Source organism: Heterocephalus glaber, unplaced genomic scaffold, assembly GCF_053883595.1.
Source record: "Heterocephalus glaber isolate CG9 unplaced genomic scaffold, H.glaber_assembly_v1.0 deba00001538, whole genome shotgun sequence".
Classification (NCBI taxonomy): Eukaryota; Metazoa; Chordata; class Mammalia; order Rodentia; family Bathyergidae; genus Heterocephalus; species Heterocephalus glaber.
The window spans coordinates 842,576-864,354 of NW_028258333.1; the positions used below are offsets into that span (position 1 = coordinate 842,576).

General features: G+C 50.3%; 1 protein-coding gene across 2 annotated transcripts in view; it reads right to left on the reverse strand.

Annotated features, from left to right (window-relative positions):
* The window catches only part of Dap (death associated protein), a 55,631-nt gene that overhangs the window by 29,302 nt on the left and 4,550 nt on the right, over nucleotides 1–21,779 (reverse strand). The window contains exons 2-3 of one of the 2 annotated variants that reach the window (XM_004845186.4): nucleotides 15,786–15,882; nucleotides 4,414–4,515 (exon numbers count right to left, since the gene is read on the reverse strand). In XM_004845186.4, the coding sequence (XP_004845243.2) occupies nucleotides 4,414–4,515; nucleotides 15,786–15,882 (199 nt within the window). The remainder of the gene's footprint in view (nucleotides 1–4,413; nucleotides 4,516–15,785; nucleotides 15,883–21,779) is intronic. The other variant, XM_004845187.4, reaches the window with a different exon arrangement.

Sequence of the window (21,779 nt, forward strand, 5' to 3'; positions counted from 1 at the left end):
CTTCCCATTCTTGCCACGTGCCGTGGGTGCAGCCTGGGGACTTGGCCAGCAGGACAAGTTTTCCAGAACCATTTGCCAACATAAAGCTCCTTTCTTTATAAAGTATCCAGCCCAGCGTGCTTTGTTACAGTAACAGAAAACGGATGAACAGAGCAGGATGTCGACAGCCCTTTCCCCTCAAAGAACGTAGGTAAAAAGCACAGGCACGGTTCCTCCCGTCTGCCTTCTGAATGGATGTGAGGAAAGCCACAGGAGGCTGCCAGTGGGCCAGGTCAGGATGCTGGATTAGGGGGCAAGATTTGTATTCCTACGGTAAACTAGAGGCCAGGCCACCAGCTTAGAAACAGGCAGCCACATCAGAATTTGCACACTGCTACTCTCAACTCAGCCTTCCTTCCCCTCCATGCTCCTCAAGAGGAGACAGCAATTATGCCTCTGAGTTCACTCAGTCGGGCTGAAGTGGGCCTAAGCTTCTGAGAGAAATTGCTAAAAAGGAAACTGTAGCAGGTGTCATTTGTAGTCTTTATGCCTACACAATTCAAAGTTGCCTAGGTAGTGGCAGCCGTCCGCAAGTCCGACACATGCCTGGCATGCCCCACAGGCTCTCCCCGCGGCTGTCCCTCACCTGGTGGGTACCAGCGAGCTGCAGCCAGCCACGCAGAGACTCACTGGCCCAAGGACTCCCGATGGCTGGGCGTCATTTGCGAAATCTTCAGCCTTGGGCTTGCCATAAGTCTCCAAGTCCTGTGCATAAATCTCCCATCCTGGCTTCTCCTGACCAGGAAATTCACCTTTCTGGTGGCTCTGGTCAAGAGCAAGGCAGTGGGGCTCGGTCGGCCTGGCTCTCTGCTCTGTCTCATGCCCGTGTGGGCCCGGGAGATGCTGCCTGCCCAGCCCCATCCCTGGACACTGTCCCAGCATCCAAATCACCTCTGTCCTTCCACACCCATCCTGCACGGGGCCTTGGCCATCTCATGGGTGCCTACGATTGCTCCATCAGACCCTCTTCTCCCATGTTCTCCACAGGAAAAAGCTCTCAGTGCCCCGTGCCTGCTCTGCTTCCTTCACAGCACTGATAAGTCCAGGACTCCTGTAGCCGTCCAGTCGTCTGTGTACTTACTGCCCTCTGGCAAGGCCAGTCTGTGAGCAGAGGGCTTCTGCCGTGTCCGCTAGCACTGCCTGGCACTCGGTGCTCACAGATGAGGGGAATGCATGAACGTGGGCGGAGTGACATGCGTGCAGGACGTGTGCACTGTAGGAAACAGCTAAGGGCTGCTGCTGAAACACCGGTGGGAGCATCGCGGTCCCCTGCATACCTACCACACCAAGGGGCGGGGGCACTCCGGCCACTTAGCCAGCGTCTCTGGTTGGTCCCAGTGGTGCCTGTGGGACTGATCTCACTCGTAAACCTCTCAGGTTTTCATTCTAAGTGTGCCTGGCCACTACTCATGCCCATCTCTGGGTTAAAACGTGCACATCCCGGGCCAGGTCTGGCTTTCAGAGCGGCCCACGGAAGGCTCCTGGAGGAGACCTTTCTGCGGTATTTGGCTGGTGCTAGCTGTCCGCAGCCCTTGGCCTGGACTCTGAGCTCTTACAGGGTTGAGCCCCGACTTGACTCCTTCGCTGCCTAGACTGGGGCACTTGCTCGTCCCCACAGTTCCCGGGGACCTCCCAGGATGGGCTGTGGCCTGGCCACCTATGGGATAGTCTTTGTACCTGGGTTCCCAGTGCTCACTCCACTGCAATCTGCAGGTCTAAGATAACTTTAGCCATGTTTGCCTTAGGGATGGGCAGGTGATCCACTTCCGGCAGTGACTTTGCTAGGGAGCTTTCAGAGAAGTTTTTCTTGCTCTTAAGAATGGACCAAGAGATGCCTGTCTCATCCTCTGGAAAGCACTTCCCTGGATTGGGCCTGGACCTGTGATGACCAACCCTCTGCAGTGGGCAAGTGGCCCAGGAGGATGGCAGAGCTCCCCATGGCACCTCGCAGAGGCTTCCAGGGAGGGCCCAGCATTCCTGCAGCCACTGAGCACGGATGCTGGGTGCACCAGCACGCCTCACTCCCACCTCCCCCGGAAGGGCTTGGGGCCCTGGATCACAGCCTCGGCCCTCCAGGAAGCCCTTCCCCTGCTGCACTGAGTGTCCACTTTCCCAGCTAAGAAAACATGGGCTGCACTGTAGCCGCAGTTCCCACTCCATGCAAAAGAACTTCTTTCTGGAGGTATCATTTACAGGACATCAAACTCACCTTCTCCTAAGTTTTATAATTCAGTGCTTTAATGCATTGACTAGCAATGTACAGCTCTCACCACTGTCTGGTTCTAGAACAGTTTCATCACCTCAAAAGTAACTCATAGCTGCTAAGCCATCAGTGGTCTCCGGGGCCCCAGCACTGGCAATGAATTGGTCTGCTGCCAGTCGGAGTAGGTCTGTGTCTTCTGTTCACATGAGTGGAGTCGCACATGTGTGGCGATCTATCCCTGGTTTCTTTTGCTTAGCATAATGAGGTCTTAATTTTTTTGTTTTTGAAGCACGGTCTCACTAGTTGAGGTTGCCTTTGAACTCATTATGTAGCCTGGGTTGGCCTCAACTTCACTATCCTCCTGTCTCAGCCTCCCAAGGGCTGGGGTTACAGGGTTGCATCACCATGCCCACGTAGCATAATGTTTCTAAGGTCCCTCCAATATTGTAGCATGAATCAGCACTTCATTCCCTTTCATGGCTGAATAATATTCCACTGTGTAGAGACACCATAATTTGTTTATCCATTCAGTCAACTGACATTTTGCTTCTTCCCATCTTTTAGCTGCTGTGAATAGTGATGTGATAAAACATCCACAGACAAGTTTTTCTGAGAACACTCATTTTCAATTCTTTTGCATAAACACTTAGGAGTAGAACTGCTGGGTCATGCGGTAATGCTGTTTAGTTTTTTAAGGAGCCACAAACCACTTATCATAGCGGCACGGGCTTCTTGTCTTTTGTTTAAAAATATTTTCATTACAGTAAAAAGCAATCATTAAATTTACCATTGTAACCATTTGAAGTGTGCAGTTCAGTAGTGTTAAGGATATTTGCACTGTTGTGAAACTCTTCCTGAAACTCAGTACACACTAAACACTAGTTCCCCATCCCTGCCCACCCCATCCTCAGTAACCACCGCTGCTCCTGTATCTGCGCCATAACGACCTTAGGAATCTCACGCAAGGCATTTGTCCTTCGGTGCTGATTCTTTCACTCAGGGCAATGCCCTCAAGCTCCACCCATGCTGCAGTGGGGACAAGATTCCCCTCCCCTTGATGTCTGACTACTGTCCCACAGCGGACATCTGCCACATTTTGTGTACTCATCTGTCGATGAACATTTGGGCTGCGATTGTACACAGCACTTCTGTGAACCTTTGGGAGCACAAATATCCCTGGGGCACCTGCTTCAGCTCTTTTGGATAAATGCACAGAAGTGGGAAACAACACCAACAACAACACCAGGGACTCCTTATCCAGGAGATGTTTGGTATCTGGATCCTTTTGGGCTTGCAGCAAGATCTGCAGTCCTACGTCTCCAGGGACCTCCTTGGTAGCACCTGGATTAGGGCACCTCGGGCCACACCCAGCCCCAGACCTGAGGATTCTATGTGCATTTTCCGAGTGTCACGCGCCCCGAGTACCCCTAGTGACTGCAGCCCTGCCCCAGGACGCGCACATCCTGCCTGAGCTCGGACGGCCCACAGGACAAGAATCTGCCCCCCCATGTGGCACTGCTGCCCACTCACCAGCTGGAAATAACCAGTCATCAGGTTCCTAAGTTACTGAGCTGTCTTCCTTTCAAAGAATCAAAGTCTAAGCTAATGAGTGCCGATCCACCGAGTATTTTCAGAGTGCTGTGTGTCTGAGACTGTCAAAGCCATCGGGACTTATTTACATGAAGAGGGTTTAAAAGTTTTAGGTAAGTAATTTCAATGTAATGAACTCAATAAAGGGCTGTGGTTTCTATGTAGTTACTATTGCATACTGTATCCTGTAGATTCTGACTGCTAGAGAGGAGCTTTAAGTCCCGCTCATGGGCTCATGCGATAAGAAAACACTGCGGATGCACAGCGTAACCCTTTGAGTCATGTCACGGAAGCAGGAGCGTCGTCTATTGGGACAGCAGAGCTGTGAAGGGAAGGCGCCCTCTTTCCGTCTGGTAAGAGGAGCTCTCCTGCCCAAGGCCGCTCTGAGGCTAATCCATCACACCTGGTGTCCACGTCCCTTACAGGGCAGGTGCTGCACAAATGCTGCCTTGAAGCCCGACCTGCAGCTGACCCCTGAGCAGAGCAAGCCTTGCGCCTCCTTCTCATTCCCAGTCCTGGGTCTGGCCAGGACGCTGAGTCGCACAGGCGCCTGTCTGTCCCACGGCTGTGTCGAGACTGACCTGCCAGGCTCCAGGCCTCTTCTGGCGCCCGAGATGGAGAGGAGGCAGCAGGCTGGATGCAGGAGCAATCGGAGCCTGGGCTTCCGACATCGCTGATGACTTCTAGGGCCAAAGTGTCTATGTCAGAGGGCGATTCTGGCAAAACTGCTTAAAATGCTCATCACTGCATTACTATGGATCAGGCTGAAATACACCCATGTGTAGGTTTGAGAAGAAATGTTTAATACCCGCTATGCACCACAACGAAACTGATATTGGGGCCACCACAAACCAATCAATGACTAAGGCAGTCCCTTGTGCTTAAGGCTATAATTTAGTCAGAAAGATGGGCTAAACATTAAAGAAAACTATTCTATTTACTTTTTAAATCTAAAGAAACAAAGCAAAACAAGTTAAGTTTTGCCATCATCTACTCCATGGACTGCTTCACTGTCCCTCATTCTGTCCCATGGTCCTGGCTCCAGAGGAAGGACGGGGTCCTCATCCATTCCCTTGCTTCGGGGTCCTGCATCATGGCTGGTGGGGTAATGAATCAAGTTCTCTAGTTTCATCCCCGAGAGACCCCAAGTGCCTCGAACTGTGCCCAAATGTACAGTGAATGAATTTAAACCAGCATCTACAAAATGGACAAGTGGTTTAAGAAAACTCCTGTGAAAAATACCCTGAAGGCTGAAGTTAATCCAAATACAAGCACAAATGAACAAAAAGGAAGGGCAGCCCTGCAGCTTCCACTCATTAACAGCAACATTACAAACACCACAATCTAATCAGATTTGACAAGGCACTCCCCCTCAGCCCCTGAAATTACCCAGAAGGTCATTAGAAATGTAGATTCATATCCTGACTCACTAATGAGAAGCTTCCCCTCAAGGGTATTTGGACCTTGAGACAGTAGCTAATAGCACAACGTTGCCAGGATTAGCCACACATTGGAAATGTTGCTTATTTCCGTTAGCTAGTATGTTACCATCCATTTCCTATGTGCTTCACAATTTACAGAATGGTAGTATCATACAGGTGTGCAGATTTAAACATACACATACTGGGGCCAAATTCAGAGAGCATTCTTTTGCACTGATGGGGTGCATGCTCAAAGTCTGGGGTCACACCTCTGGTGAAGAGCACCCACCGGGTCTGCAAGGCAGGTGTGGCTGTGCTTAACGTGAGCAGCAGCGGTGGCGCGGGAGCAAGGGGCTCCTCTGCCACATGGGCTTCGCATCAGCAAACTGTGCTTTGGGGCTGTCAGAGCCAACACTGCCAATCAATGTCCAGGGCATGAGGGGCTGACGCCTGCTGCTGAATGGTGCCCCTCACCCCGCAGGACACGCGCCGAACCTTCACCCCCAGGACCTCCACACGCGGCCCTATTTGGAAAGCGGGTGATGTGGATGCAGTTAGTTAAGGCAAGGGCGTGCCGGAGCAGGGCAGGCCCCAATCCAGCAGGAAAACACCTTTCTGCAAAGCGGGGGTTGGTCACATGCACGTGCACAGGCCAGGGCCACACAAGGCCTGGAGTTCTCTGGCAGCCAAGGCCTCTGAGAAGCCAGAGGGGCTGGGACAGTCGGGGTGCCTGAACAGGAGCACAGCCCTGCTGATGCCTTGACCTGAATTTACATTCTGGCTACTGCAACCACTCGGTTTGTGGTCTGCTCTCATGGCAGCGTGGGAACCAACCCCTGACCTCTCTGAGGAGAGGCAGCCTGCTGGGGTCCTGCCCATGGGGACAGGGTGGCCGTGACAGGGTCTGTAAGATCCACAGAGAGGGCTGAAAGCGGACACCAAAGCCCCACTGTGGCCTCTCGTGGATTCCACCTGCCAGGTACTTAGTGTGCAGTTGATGCTGCCGGCTGACCTGGACCAGCTAGAAACGTGGGGTCCTGTGCCAGCTCTGTCAACTTCCAATGCCCCAGTTCAAGCGATTCCTTCCACGCTTCCCTTGCTGGTCTGCAAACCACAGCACTTCATCAGTGCTCGTTCTGCTGCAGATTTTGGACACTGAGCTATGAGTCTCGCTTGGGCAACCCTGACAGGAAGAGCTGCTGCTCCAATAGCAACTGAGTCCTTCCCCATTTTTCTTACTGGGACAGACTGGGGCTGTTACTGGGGCTGTTCATTACTGTTTATGGTGCCCTGCAATCCTGCCTCAAATGCTTTTTGTTTTCAGGATCTCACTCTGCCTTCCTATGGTTCTCCCAGAGGCATCTCAGGCCATAAGTAGGTACCAACCAGCCAGTCCCTTCCTGCAGACACTGCGTGTCGCAAGGCACTGAGCACGTGGAGGCCCTGCCTTGGTCAGGACAGGGTTCTGTGGCCGGCTGCAGGCCAGCGCCTGGGGCTGCCATGTCACACGGGACATGGTCTCTGGTTGGCTGCAGCCTCCACACAAATTCCCGGGGAAAAGGACACACGCTTTACAGGCAGCTGACAACGGCCCAGGATAAAAGAGGGCAGTGGGACGTGTGCGTGATGTTGACATTGGCTCACCACTTGGAACCCTTAATGATCAAACACTTAGATCACTGCTCAGAAACAAAAGTTTCTGAGCACACAGGCCACAAGTTCTAAGCTGGCACTGAGCTGTGACTTCTTATAACTTCAGAATTCTTAATTTTCTACTTCTTACCTGATCAGTTAACTGCACTGTATCATTAAACATCACCATGGGTCACAATTTGGCATCTGTTACGAGCTCATCTGTGGCTCCCAAAAAGGCTGTGTCAGAATTTGAGGCCTCCAGTACGTCAGAATGTGACCTCGTGTAGAGACACGGTCTTTGCAGAGGTAGACAGTTAAAATGCAGTCACCAGGGCCGGCCCTAATCCAGCAAAGGAAATGCGGACTCAGGGAAAGATGAAGAAATCCCAGGGAGACTATCAGGTAAAGGCCCAGAACGAGAGATGCATGTATGGCCACGGACACTGGAGCTGGCTGGCAAGTCAAAGGAAGCTCAGGAGAGGACGGGACACATTCAACTTCAGATGAACCCACCCTGCTGCCCCCTCCATGGCAGACATGCAGCCCCAAGGACAGGCAGGCAATAAACTCCGCTCTATCAGCCACCAGTGGATGGTACTTTGTGAGGCAGATGTGTTAGTCTATGCAGCTGGGACAACACACCCGGTGTACACAACTTAAAGAGGAAAGGTTTATGTTGGCTCATGGTTTTAGAGATTTCGGTTCATGGTGGGCTGGCTCCAAAGCAGAAATGTCATGATGGAAGAGCCTGGTGGAGGAAAGCTGCTCACCTCATGGCAGCCAGGAGCAAAGAGACAGCAAGAGCCTGAGAAAAGCGAAACCCCTCAAAGGCCCACTCCCAGAGCCCTATCTCCTCCACCTGGCCTCTACTCCCTAACAGCTCACTTGGCCATGAACCCATCAGTTCAGTCGCCTTCTGCATTCCCCACCTCTGAGCTAGGAGACTTTCCCGGGACATTTTAGGGCCTAACCACAGCAGCAGCCACAGGACACTAACAGTCTCCCTAACTCACAGGCAAACATCATCAGCGAATGCTAAAGCAGCAGGTGGAAGTTGGAGGAGAATCAGGATATTCACATAGCCTCAAAGTCTCTCCTCAACACACACTTACTAGTTCCAACGGGCAAGACGGTGAAAAGATACCGATTAGTTACAAAGGAAACACTGGGCAGACACCATCTCAACCAGGCTGTCAAAGCTGGCAATGCCAGTCGTGGGCAGGGAGACATCAGGGCCTCTGCTCTGATGCACCTGGAAGGACCGTTCATGGCTTCTGTGACATCCACATCCCCAACTCATGCCTTAAATGCAAACATGGGGAAACACGAGACATCAAGTTGAGGGACAGTCTACAAAATAAATGGCCTGTACTTGTCACACATGTCAAGGTCCTCAAAGATTAAAAAGGCTGGAGAACTGTTCCAGATTGAGAAGCACTACAGAGGTGTAACCCAATGAGGCTATCATCCTGGACTGAAATCTGAGGCAGGAGTGGGGTGATTGGCCAAATCTGAGTCACGTCTGCAATCAGATCAGATAACAGCCCCGTTCCAGCGTTAATTTCCGGATTTTGGTGCTTAGGTGCTCCTTGTTTTTAGTAAGTACAACTGAAGCACTCAAAGAGGAAAGTCCATATAGACAGAGGAAAATTCAGATATCCATAAGGCTAAGAGATGGGAGCAAATGAGGTGAAATGGTACCAGGAAGGGAAGATGGTGTGGACTTTATTTACTGTCTTTTTTGGGGCAAATTTTTGGTAGCTCTAAAATTATTTCAAAATAAAATTTTAAAAAAATCACCACATATGCAATAACAGCTATCGCTCATTGAACACCTGGAATGGTGGTCATATACATGCATATATATGCCTCATAATATATTTATTTAGCCCATTAATTATAATTGAATGAGGCAAATTTTATGATTCCCATTAGCACTCCAGGCCTCACCCTGAGTGTCTCACGCAGAGGCCACGAGGGTTGGGAGGCAGGAGCACCAGGAAACTCCCATTTCAAGACTGTCTCATACACAGAGCCTGCTGAAGCCTGAGCCTGGGGCAGGAGGACAGACCTTCCAGGGACTCACACCCTGAGCTGGTAGGGATGGGAAGGTTATGCCCCATCTTCAGTGAATCTGATATTTGTGATGACTTGAATCCAAAGGCAACAGCACAGCCCAGGCCCAGTTCAAGTACATATACTAAACTGACTCTCTACACACACACCACACACACACCAATATGAATAGCCCTGAGCAGAAAGGGCACTTCTCACCGTTCTCTGGACTGATAAAAATATCCTTTACTTCATTCTCTAGTGCTTATTTCTGTTGCTATGTTCTTTTACACACAGGGTGCTACTTTAACAAAACATTATGAGACACTTGAAGAGGTGATGTGACCCACTATAAAGAAATAAACAGTAAACAGAACTAGGAACCAGACCTGGAGGGCCCAGATGTTGGAATCACCAGATGGGGACTTAACAAGAATTATGATAAATGTACACAAATTTCAGCAGACAAATTCAAATTATGTATTTTAAAAGCCAAGTGGAAATGGAAGAAATGAAAAACAGGATATGAGAGATGAAGAATTCTTTCATGGGCTCATCGCGATACTGGGGTCGACAGAGCGTGAATCAGTGACCATGACTCCAGGTCAATGGATGCTGTCTGAGCTGAAATATGAAGAGGAAAAAGAGTCAGAGCTGGGGAAAGGACAGAGCACCGAAACCCGTGAGCCCAGCAAATGGTTTATGAAGCTATCACTGGAGTCTTGGAAAAGACAAGAGTGAAACAGAAAAAATCTTTGATAATAGTCAACAATTTTTCTAAATGGATGACACCAAATCATCAGTCCAAGCTCAGTGAACTGCAAGGAAGATAAATACAAAGACTCAACCTGTCATATCACAAATAAAGTGCTGAAAACTTAAACTAAAGAGAATCTCACAAGCTACCAAAGGTAAATCAGAAGCATTGCACATGGGGAGTAATAACATGAATCATAGCTGATGTCTCACTGGATACAATGAAGGCCAGAAGACAATGGAATGCCACCTTTAAGGTATCCAAAGAAAAACTGAATGAGAAATTCAATAGTGAAAACATGTTTTCAAAGTTAAAGCAAAACAAATGCATTTTCAGAAAAATAAAAGCTGAACGAATTCATCTACAGCTGATCTTCTGTATTGGTCCATTTTCTGTTACTATAATGCAATTCCTGAGGCTGGCTAACTTTACTTTGGCTCACGGTTCTAGACCAAGGTTCAGGGCTGCATGTGGTGAGTCTTCTTGCTGGCGGAATCCCAAGACAGTGGAGGGCATCACATGGCACACACAGCACGCACATGTGCCTGTCTTCTCTGGTCTCTCTTTTTTTCTTGGTGCTAGGGATCGAACTAAAGACTTGTGCTTGCGAGGCAGGCACTGGTGCCACTGAGCTAAATCCCCGGCCCTTCTCTGCTCTCTCTTTACAAAGCACCTGGACTCAGTATTGGGGGCTCTCCTCTGATGCTCCCTGTAACCCTAATCATCCCTCCAAGGCTGCATTTCTACACACCGTAATCAGACTAAATTTCCACTGGGCTTCTTTCTGTTTTATTCTTATTCTAAAATGTTTCTTACACCCAGTTGCAATGGTTTAGATATGGCCTGTTTTATTTTAGACAGACTCTCGCTATGTTTCAGACTGCTCTTATATATCCATACTGGCCTCAAATTTGAAGTGATCCTCCTGTCTCAGCTTTCCAAGTGCTGGGATTGTAGGTGTGCATCACTACACCCAGGTGTGAGGTTCTTAAACTGTTCAGGAAGTAGAATATTCTTGAAGTTGCACTAAATTAAAATAGGAGTTGACAAAGCTTTTCTATAAAGGGACAGATGATAAATACAGTCAATCTTCAAGATTCATACATTCTTCCTTTTGTAAACTTTTGTCTACATGCTAAAATTTATTTGCAATCCAAAACCAACACTCAAGGAGCTTTCAGTGTCATTCACAAACACGCACAGAGTAGTGAAAATTTAGTCACACAACGTGCATTTTCTCAGCTGGGGTCCAACAAGGTGATATTCTGTGTTTTTGTTTCAATTTTTATATTGTAAACAAGTGACTTTTTCATGATTTCCACTGTTAACATACCCATTTTATATTGTTTTGAGGAAGATTCTTTGAGACTATGCAAATATCCTGATTATCCTTAAGCTTTTACCCACAAATTCTACACTGGTGGATCTTGCCCATGACAATTCCTGTGCTGGTTGCCGACTAGTGATGTGCTACTGCCTTCTTTCTTTGTATATTGATGAACTGGAATTCTTTAACAGAGAAGAGCTGTCTCGTTCCCCACTTAATTACTTGTCCCATAAAATTATGGAAATTCATTTTACTGTATAGGTTATAACCCAACACTTACTTATCAATCATTACTTATTTTGCAGAAAACTGTTCCAACCTGCCATGAGGAGACCCTCAGGTGAATTCTGTGTGGTCTGCCATGTCCATTCCTTCTTGGAGCACTTCCTTATGTTCTGGCACTCTAAGATGTTCCAGACTCATCTAGTATTTTGCTCTGGTCCTGGAATCAACCACTTCTCCAAAGAACCCTGTTCTTCTGACTAGGGAACCCTGCTATATCAGGCCCTGTCAGTGGACAAAGGCAGGAAATATGTGAATGTATGCTGGCCACCCACCTACCTTTATTTCTGCATGTAGGTATGTGCCTGTAACCCCCACTGTCCATCTACCCACTTACCCCTCCATTCACCTAAAACCATCAGCTCTTACTGATTCCTTTAATTCCAAGAAGTACAAAGTTCATCTCAATCTTCCCTCTTTTGAATTTGTAACCTTTTTTGGCAGCAAGAAACTTAGCTCTCAAGATCCAAAATATTTTGCTAATTTGTTCAGTCCTAGTATACACATAAAACAATTCCAGAATTGCTACTCCGAGCCCCTAAAGAAACCCTGTTTATTAACTGGAACACAATATTAAGGTATAGTTCTTTTTAGCCTTTTTAGCCTTACAATATTCAATCAAAATGCATTTTCCAAAGTTACTTAGGTAGCTTGCTACTCTCTTCAATGTGGTTACATTAATCAGCCCTATTCCCCTCAGCCTCCAATGTGGTTACTGTAATCATCTGTATTACAGTCAGGCTCATCTGTTACTGTTTGTGTGCAAGTTGATTCCCTCCTACATCCTGGCTGTATAGAACAGTACCATGGTTCTAGATCAGGACAATACAAAATGCTGAGGTGGGGGAACTGCTTGCTCCCTCCTTATCCCTGTTACTTATTCCCATCCCCTTCTATCTAACCCTTTCTCATCCATACCTGTTGGCAGCCAAACCCATTTGTTCCTAGTTTACTCTTTCTGTCACTTCTTGCATTTTAATATCTTGTCCTAAGCCTGATTCATGGTAGATCCTTAGTAAGTGCTCAGCATTCAGCTGTTTCCTTCAGTGAATTGTGAAGTCAATTCCATGCCTGCAATTCATCCCTGACATTATGAAACTGGGAAAATTATCTTATGCTCAACAACAGGCTTTGAGGAAAATCCCTGCTTTCCTCAGTTGGGTCACTGCTAGGATGGAAGCACAAACAGCCACTTGGGAAAGTATCCGCTACTGTAATGGAGCGCCTGACTCTCCCTGGATATGAAGACTCAGATAACTAGAACTCAACCCGATGGAAATTCCTGGGCAACATTTTCACTTTGGTGGCAATTTTTTCTAATGTAGCATCTCAAAAACCTAGGTGGCATAAGAAATTATTTCCAAACCTCTTGCAAATTATAGATTAAAGGAAATGGGAAAAAAATAATTACTAGTAAAAGTTGTGGGGTTTCTTCTGGTCACAAAATAACCCCTTTTAATTGTTACTTGCTTTGTAATTAGTGCAGTGAACAGGGACGGAAGCCACTAGAGAGGAGCTGGTGAACTGAAAAGCAGTCTTAAGTAAGTGGGGAAGAAAACAAAGAAGAGTTTGCAAGTGCAGATCTCGGACTCAGGAAGAAATCGAGTGCCTGCTTTTTGCTGGACCTTTAGCAAATTGCTTCACATCCAGCTTGATACCGCCCGTAATGTGGCACTGGCGCGCTCATCACAGAGGCAAAGGAAGCGGGCCGAGGGCGGTTATCTAGCCCACAGCTGGTCAGCAGCCTGGCCACCTTCAGCCCCCACCGACCCCGTTTGTCTTGACTTGGAAGCCCGAGCCCCTGAAATGTTAATTTCAGGGTTTGGTACAGACTGCGCTCCCGACCCTTCTGTAAGTAAAACTGACGCCTTAGAGGTTGCCATAATGTTGCCTCTGCTTCTCAAACCCATCATTCTGCCCTCTGCCGCCTCGCTTTCAGGAAATGGTCTAATTACCAGTTCACGGCAGGATGTCGGGGGATTGCACTGGTTTTGCTTTACATCTGGAAAGGCCTTGTGATTTGCAGAATTTAGAAAACATGTCATTATCCCTCAGAAACGTCAGGTGGCAAGTGACTTGATCATCCCCATTGTCCTAATCCTAAAATTCTGAATTTCTTGATGTTTTGATCCAATGTTCTCCAGATATAAAAATAAGTGCATTAGCCAGGGATTTAGCTCAGTGGTTTCGCTGCCTGCCTTGTAAACCCAAGGACCCGAGTTCAATCCCCGGTACCAAAAAAGAGTCCATCAAAGCTAAGGAAGAAGAATCTGGATACAGCTGCCAGGACTCTGCCCCTTGTCTGCTGGGTGACCCGGAAAAGTCACTTGACTCTGAGAGCCACCGGACAGGGGGCCGTAACTTGGAATGGGGATGTAATTGTGAAATACAGAAGGTAACAAAGACGAGGTGTGAGGTTCAGATGAATTGAGGTGGACAGAGCCCTTCTGTCTTGGGAGCTGGCGATGGCTGTGACCGAAGGCAATGATTCCGTCACCTAACAGCTCGAGGGCGTGGTGGGAGAAGGGAGCAGCGGCGGAGGGCCAGGCTGGCGTCACTGGGCTCAGGTCACCGACTTATCTCAGAATGGCTTCCTTCCCCGTTCACTGCAAAATCAAGCACCAAATACAGAGAAAATAGAGACCAGACATTCAGGAGGTTCTCTGGTGCCCAGAAGAGGCCCACAGCTCTCACAGGTGAAGGTCAGTGCCTTGGATACACATGGCCTCTCCGCCTCGCCTCTCCGTTCCGTGCCCTCGGTGTCCCGTGGCTTCACCTGCACTGGTGAAGAGCCAGACAAGGGCCTGAGGACCAGCACCCATGGGTCCACAACGAGCCTGGCATGGCGGCTTGGTGGCAGGTAACAACGACAATGACAACAGCGACAGCAGCAGCAGCAGTAGCAGCCCTTTGCTCATATTAGAGCTCTGAGGCTGGGTTGCTTCAAAATAGTTGGGAATTCAGAGACACAGAGCAAATCTTCCAGGTGAAAGCGACGCTAAGCTTTGGAGTGCTGGGGTACTTCATCTTTTCTCTTGCCGCCAATCATCGTCTGGCGTTAAACTGCTCATCTGTAGGGGCTGCATTCTGTCTCATGGAAAAATCCGCAGAAAGGAAACTAACAGACTTATCAGACTGCTCTCTCTCTCTCTCTCTCTTCTTCTTCTTTTGTTGGCAGAGCACGGTAGGCAAGTGCTCCACTACCAAGCTCCCTCGCCAACCGCTCCTTGCCCTGCATAACTTGTTAACCCTCACTGTCTGGACACCACCTCAGGCAGGGCAGCAGCTGCTTGTCCCCCTCCACCGACATGGCAAAGCACGGCTTTCACCACCATCCAGGACTTTATTCCAGGTGAGGATTCTCTTCTGTCCTCTTCCTGCCTTCAGAGGAAGGAGCAGATGAGGAAGGGGGAGGGCATTTAGGTTCCTAGAGGAGGAAACCACTGAGGGCCCACACGCTCTGCCTCTCTGTTCGGAATCCAAGAATGCTCTGAGACTGCAGTCTCCTTATGGCCCTCGAGAAGGGAACACTTAGGCTGAGCAGAGCACAGGTCCCTGTGTCTCAGCACTCAGGGCCTCTGCCGGACGAGCACATGCCAGGCTGCGGGTGCTGGGGATGGCACTGCCTGACTCTCCTAAAGTCTGTGACGCCTCCAAATGCTCCACCCTGCTGAATTTTGTAATAAGCAGGGCCCCAAGGCTTTCAGATCCAGGACTGGAGATGTGCGAGTTACTGATGCTGCGTCTACACACGGCTCTGCGAAAGCAGCCCATGAGAAACGCAATGGTAGAGCTTTCTTTAAACTATTTTCTTCTTTTAAAACCACAACTCAGGCATGCGCTTAGCATGCGCTTAGGGGCCTGCAGTTCAATCCCCAGCATCACACAACAAAAAAGTAAGACAAATAAAGGCAGAACTCGGGTCGCACCTTCCTTCAAGTCGCCGACCTCATGGTTTAAAATGGGGAACGAAGACCCGGAAACCTCGCCCGAAAGGTTACCCTCCCGGAGGCTGATCCCGGAGCCCTCCCTTGCGGAGTTTCTAGAAAATACCCCACGGGGGAGGGATGCAGGAGCAGCCTCGTGGGTTCGCTGAGGGCCAGAGCCCTTGGGAGCCCCTCTTCTGGAAGCCTGGCCCCTCTGGGCCCCCGAGCTGCACGGAAGTCCCCGCTGCATTCCATGCCCAGCCGTGGGCTCCCGATTCCTCGGGCACAGCTGGGGCGATGCCGCCATGGCTCGGGCTCCTGGAGCCGAAGGACCTAGGCTGCCCGCCTGCTCCACAGACACGAGGCCTCCCTTCCGCCCGCGCCAGAGGCCTGGCTGCTGGGCAGGGGGTGGCTGGAGGCTGTCCTCGCTGCCTGCCGGGCACAACCACCGCCCACCCTCTGGACAGGAAAACTACACAGCGTGGCCCGGCGGGCGGGCGGCCGGAGTCATCAGGCGCGCGGAAGGGAACACGGTAAGGTCGCATCCCACCTGGCGCTCTCCCACTCCTGGTCGTCCTTGTCTCGCTCCTCCTTGCCGTCTCCCGTGTGGGGGTGCTTCTGCACGATCCGCATCCCGCCGGCCTTCACTGCAAGGCAAGCAGAGGGCCTGGGTCAGGGCCGAGGGGCGTCTGCTGCAGCGCGGCCTGGAGAGCGGGGGGGGGGGGCGGCGGCTCAGCGCCACCTTGCCAAGGCCGGGGTGTCCCTCCTCGGTCACCTGTCGAGTACTTCGTGACAACTGCAGGGTAACTAGAACGCAACCGGCCAAGTGGCTGCTGGCTTAGCTTCTGCACATCTGCTTGACCCCGAGGGCCACTCAAACCCTGCTCTGTGACATTCCACTTCCTCAAGTATCAGTGACGCTTACGGTGCGGTGGCGTGGCCCTAGGTGGCTCAGGACAGCTACGGTGCCAGGGACTGAGCCGTAAGGGCAGCAGAGGCACAGCTGCGGCCTTCCCACACCGCCGTAGAACCCTGCCGTCCCGGATGGGGTCCCCTTTTAAAAGTAGCTTTGTTCAGATTAAGTGACATACAATACAATTCGCCCATTTAAACGGTGTAACACAGGGGTTTCGAGTGTACTCGGAGTCGCACAATTATCACTACGAGTAACAGGCAGAAACCCCGGCCGCCAACAGCCCTTTCCCGGGCACTAGTCCTTCGGCTCTGTCCGCTCCGCGCCTTTGGCGCAGACGTGAGAGCGGCAAGGGCTCGGCCTTCGGCACTGGCTCTCCACGAGTGTTTCCAAGGCCATGCGTGTGGCCGCGCACCAGGGCTGCAGTCCTCTGAGCGCAACCCCGGGCGGGCGCCGTCCGCACCGCTCCTCAGGTGAGGCCACGCCTGCGGGCGATTTCCACTTTTTCCCTCTTACGAATAACACAGTTCGAACAACATTTATAAAATGCTTTGTGTGTACATGTTTTCATTTTCTTTTTTATTTGAATGAAATGCAGACATTAAAAAAGGAAATATAAAAAGCACTCTTCTATGAAAATATAAAACAAAATTTCATAACAAAATAGAGAATAACAAAAGTGAATACACTGTATCATAATCGTAAAAGAAGGGCCACAATGTTACTGAGAGTACAAGTCATAGACAAAAAGAGACTCTCTTACAAAGAAGAAACAAGGACAAAACTTTCTCTTCAATGAACAGAGAAACTAGTAGTATAAATGAAACAAATCAGCATGCATCTTAAAGTGCTTTGAAACAATGAAATAGGTAATTTGGGGCAGGGTTTGAACTTCTCCCCCCCTTCCTATTTATCTATCTTCTTGGGCATATTCCTGGGGATGGAATGGCTGGGTGACACAGTAACTGTTTAGCTGAAGGAAACACCTGCCTTTCAAAGCTGTTGGCAACATTTTATGTTTCCACTAAGCACAGCCATGCTGGCTGTTACCCTCTTTCCTATTATAGCCATCCTAGTGGGCGTGGACTGGTAGCCCACTGTAGTACCGTGCAGAACTGTAGCTCCTGGGATTTGCATCTGCCCAATAGCCGATGTTAATACTGTTTTGCATGGAGTGGGGAGATGTGGTGATTCCAGGATCTGATGAGTGTGGGAAATCTGCATTGGACAAGATCAAAGGTGTTTTTTCAAGAGAGGTTTTCTGGGCCTTTAATGTGCTAACCTGCATCGTGTGGTCTCCCCCAAATACAGTTGACTGCAGCTTTTTTTTTTTTTTGTCAGTAACATTGGTTATCATCTTTTACCATCATAGTGCTCCGGGGAGTAGAATGGAAACACTAGCCCCACATCCAGAACTCCGGGTTCATGAGGTGGTGAGCTGTTCTGAGGCAGCTGCATCCCTGCTGAAGACCCTGCTGCCTGCCGTTGGCCCAGTGGAACACGGTGACTGTCAGGGACAGGATGCTGGCAGGGGCAGCCGAATTTACCTGGGGCCACCTTAGTCCCTTTAGCAGCCATTTCCCTTCAACTCTGTACTTGACCTCAGTTCTCAGGCCTCTCAGGTGAAACTCAGAATGTACTGCTGGACCGAGCAGACCTCTGGCTTCCGCCGCCTCTCCATTAAGAGCGCTGGAAGCTACGGGAAAGATTTCCCAGCTACCTGGTGCCACGAATATACCCATCGCTTGTCTTAATTTATCCCCCCTCTGTTCTGCGGCTATAGAAGCTCATGTAACCTCTTTTGTGGGATGCCACTCGGTCACTTGAGTCTGCGTTCCTAGGCCATGGCCACTCACATTTGGCTCAGAATGAACCAATTCCTTTCCTTTAAAGCACAGTTGTTGCTCTATGTGGACAGGGGCCATCAGCACCCTGCTCCATCTGCAGAAGGGGGCTACTAAGTCTGGGGCATTCAGATGAGCCAGCACCACTCTTCCTGGGGTTCCTCTCCCCTGCCCTCCCCTCCCAAGACAGCCACGGAGCCTGCAGCTGGGGCCCAGGCCGCATCCCAGTGCTGGTCACCTTCGCACCATGTCCTCTGCTGCCACAGACATGCAGGGCAAGGTTAGAATCCCCATTTCCCCGGGGCGACACTGCCAGTCCCCGCCTTCAGGAAGAGGCGCTGGCTTCTGGGGGCCAGAAGGCCCTTGCAGCCTTCGTGGACAGCGGCAGCGCAGGGAGCAAGGACAAGGACTGTGTCTGAACGGAGCGCAGGTGGGCTGGGATGGGACGCAGAGCTCCTGCTGCCCCATCAGTTCTTTTAACTGAGAGTGGGGTCTACTTGGAAAGAAGTAGGATCCTGTCTAGTGATCCACCCTAAATCTGCTTTGCATCCCAGTCACTGATTTTTTAATCATTTTAATTCTCATTTCTAGAGTTTACGTTTTTGTCTCCAATTCAACAGGGCTTTATTTGACAGGGCCTCTGTTCCCAAGTTTTAATCATTTCAGGCACGCCTGCTTATGGCTGTATGTCTTTTGGTACCGGGGGCCCTGCGGGTCTAACCCTGTGGTTTTGTCTGCCGATTCTTGCCCTGTGCTGGGTGCTTATGGATTATGTGCTTGTCACTGCCAGATCCTGTGGCCCTGGAGCAGACGGCACCCTCTGGGAGATGGGGCACCTGCTTCTGTCACACCAAGGGCACAGGTGCCTGGGAACCCTTCTTATGGCTTTCTCAGAAGAGGAACTGCCAGACCAGACCGTGTAAACAAGCAAAAAATAAAGACAAAAATCCACTATTCTGGGCAAATTTTTAATCTAAGATTTCCCTGTTTATATAGTCTGCCAACCCATTAGAAATGTGACCAAAAGTAAAACTCTATAGGGCATTATGATTTCCTGCTGTCTTGAAATGTGGGGTCTGAGGACCACGAATGCTCGTCCCCAGAGGAAGCACCTAGAACTGTCCCATGGAGTGTTTTTTAGAACTCATTCAGCACCCGCCCCCATCCCAGGCCCAGCTCTCAGGAAAGACACTGTGTGCTCCGCTACAGAACATAATGCGAAGTCCTAACACCCATAAGCTTAGCTCGTGACTGGACTTGGGGACAGGCCCTTCAAAGAGGAAATGAAGGTAAAACAGGGTAGGAACTACTCCAGTAGGACATGTCCTTCCAAGAGGGGGTGACAGCAGGGATGCATGTGCGCGAGGTTGCTGTGAGAAGGCAGCCACCCCCACGCCACAGAGGCCGCAGCAGACACCGTGCCAGCAGCCCTCGGTCTCGGCCTGCAGGGCCCAGGACCCGGGGCAGAGAAGTCTGCAGGCTCAGCTGCCCAGAAGCAACAGTCACGGCAGCCCTGGCAAAATCACCCTTTGAAGGTGATCTTGAATCCCTGGAACCTGGCAGATACAAAACTTCAGAGCTATAATTCACAGATGTGTTTTATAAACTGACTAAAAGTAAAAAAGGCCTCGCACCCAACCACAGAGAAAACCAGTAACGGCTGTGGCGGTGACATCTGAACTGAGCGCATCTCCAGAAGTTCTCGCCGGGCACGCACCCAGTCCCCTAGCGACACCAGACCCAGTTGGGGTGCAGTCACTCAGCACGTGCGCTCACATGTAATTCAGCTGCCAAAACAATTAACTCCATGAACCCCTCTCAGTATGTTTGGTGATTAGTGCAGCCATAAAAAGTGGCAATAATAATCATAACTCAAGGCCGAGACAGATTCATTGGAACTTGCAATACTGCCAAAAAATATGACAGCTGTATTTACTGTGACTGTTGTATCAGTGTCTCTAGAAGTCTCCATTTGTAAAACAACAATGGCAGAATAATTTTCTCAGAAATCTCTGCAGAATTATTTGCAAATCTAGGCATTTTCATAAGAAACATTAAAAAAAAGAACACAGATTTTTGTTGTGGTTTTTACTCACACGAGATCTTCACGTTTAAATTGCAAGTTTCCTTTTAGCAAGAGTGCTATGCAGAGATGAAGGGCATGGGTCCCGGACTGAGAGCCGCAGGTTCCAATCCCAGCTCTGCCTGTGTGTTTGTGTGTATGTACATGGAAGTGTGCGCACCTGTGTACACGTGCCTGAGCACATGCCAGGGCTCTGTGTCAGGGCCCCCATCTGTGAAGGGACAGTGGAGGACTACATGAGAAACGCCACCAACAGGGACACGCGGCCCTCAGTCAGCCTCATGAATGGATTTTACAAGTCAGAACGCGTTGCCTACAGAGCCCTCCTCCTACAGTGCTCAGTCCTCAGCGAGTGACCTGTCCACACCATGGAGAGGATGGGACCAAGTCACACGTAGCTGAGGAGTGACGGAGAGGCCTGGGACACACATGCCTTCACCAGGTGGCCATCTGACTGCACCAGGACTGTCACCACCCCCCGATGACTTGGTCATTTCAAATGTCACCCTGGCATTCATCATCAGTGTTCTTTGTGGTTTGTGGCATAGCCCTTTTTGCTTTTAGTCCACACATCTGTGAATTATAGTTTAAGAGTTTAATGTCTGCCATGTTGGGGCATCTGGAGATGCCAAATAACTCTGCTGTGTGTGCTCTGCCTTGTGGCTGCTATGTCAGGCTGCCCTGCCCACCCTGTGTGTCGCCCTCCTGCACAGCCACCCTGCGGGGTGGGGCCCAGTGGCACGGTCAGGACAGGGCATCCTGGGAGCTGACCCAGGCCATCTGCTGTCCGTGACCTGCTGGACCTCTGGCCACTCAGAGCTGGGAGGCGCTGCAGCGACCCATGGCATGGGGCTGAGACCGATCCTGGCTACTGTGTCACTTCCGAGAGCTCTGGGAAGGCAAAAGACTACTGACTGTCACTGGCCCAAGCTCCCCGCAGGATCAGGGTGCTGCTACTGCTCACCAGCAGCTGGAAAGGGGACAGTGAACAGGTCTTTCCAGGGTTGCTCGCTGCTGAAGGAGCCCATGAGCTTCGTGCAGCACCCAGCGCCCAGCGGGGAGGAGGGGGGCTGTAAATGCACACAGGGGTCCTTGACGCTGGGCCTGCAGCAACTGGGCCACGACCAGCAAGTGTAGCTACCTTTGTTCTCACTGGAGAGGAGCTATTGAAATGTTATTCAAAGGGATGCTAATCCCCCTGCAAGAGCTGAAAGGTCCTCCGGTCTGCTCTGGTGAGGAGAACAAAAGAAAACAGAAAATCAGCAGCATGTTGTAGGTTAGGGTAAAACCTAAAGCTCTCAGGTAGCAGTGACAAGGGGAAATGCAGTGGACATCCCTGTGTCGTGTGAGATTAGCAGAACGATCTTCCCGAAGGGCACAGGGAGAGAGCATGGCCACTGAATTCAATTTAACTAATAAGTTTGTGGTATGGGGAGTTGAACCCAGGACCTACCTTCCCACTGAGCTACATCCCCGGCCTTTTTCTTTTGAGACAAGGTCTCCCTCACTTTCTACATCATCCAGGCTAGGCTGGAACCTGCGCTCCTCCTGCCTCAGCTCCCCGGGGGCTGGGATTACAGCCAGGATCAGTCTTAGCCCCATGCCGTGGGTTGCTGCAGCGCCTCCCAGCTCTGAGTGGCTGGAGGTCCAGCAGGTCACGGACAGCAGATGGCCTGGGTCAGCTCCCAGGATGGCCTGTCCTGG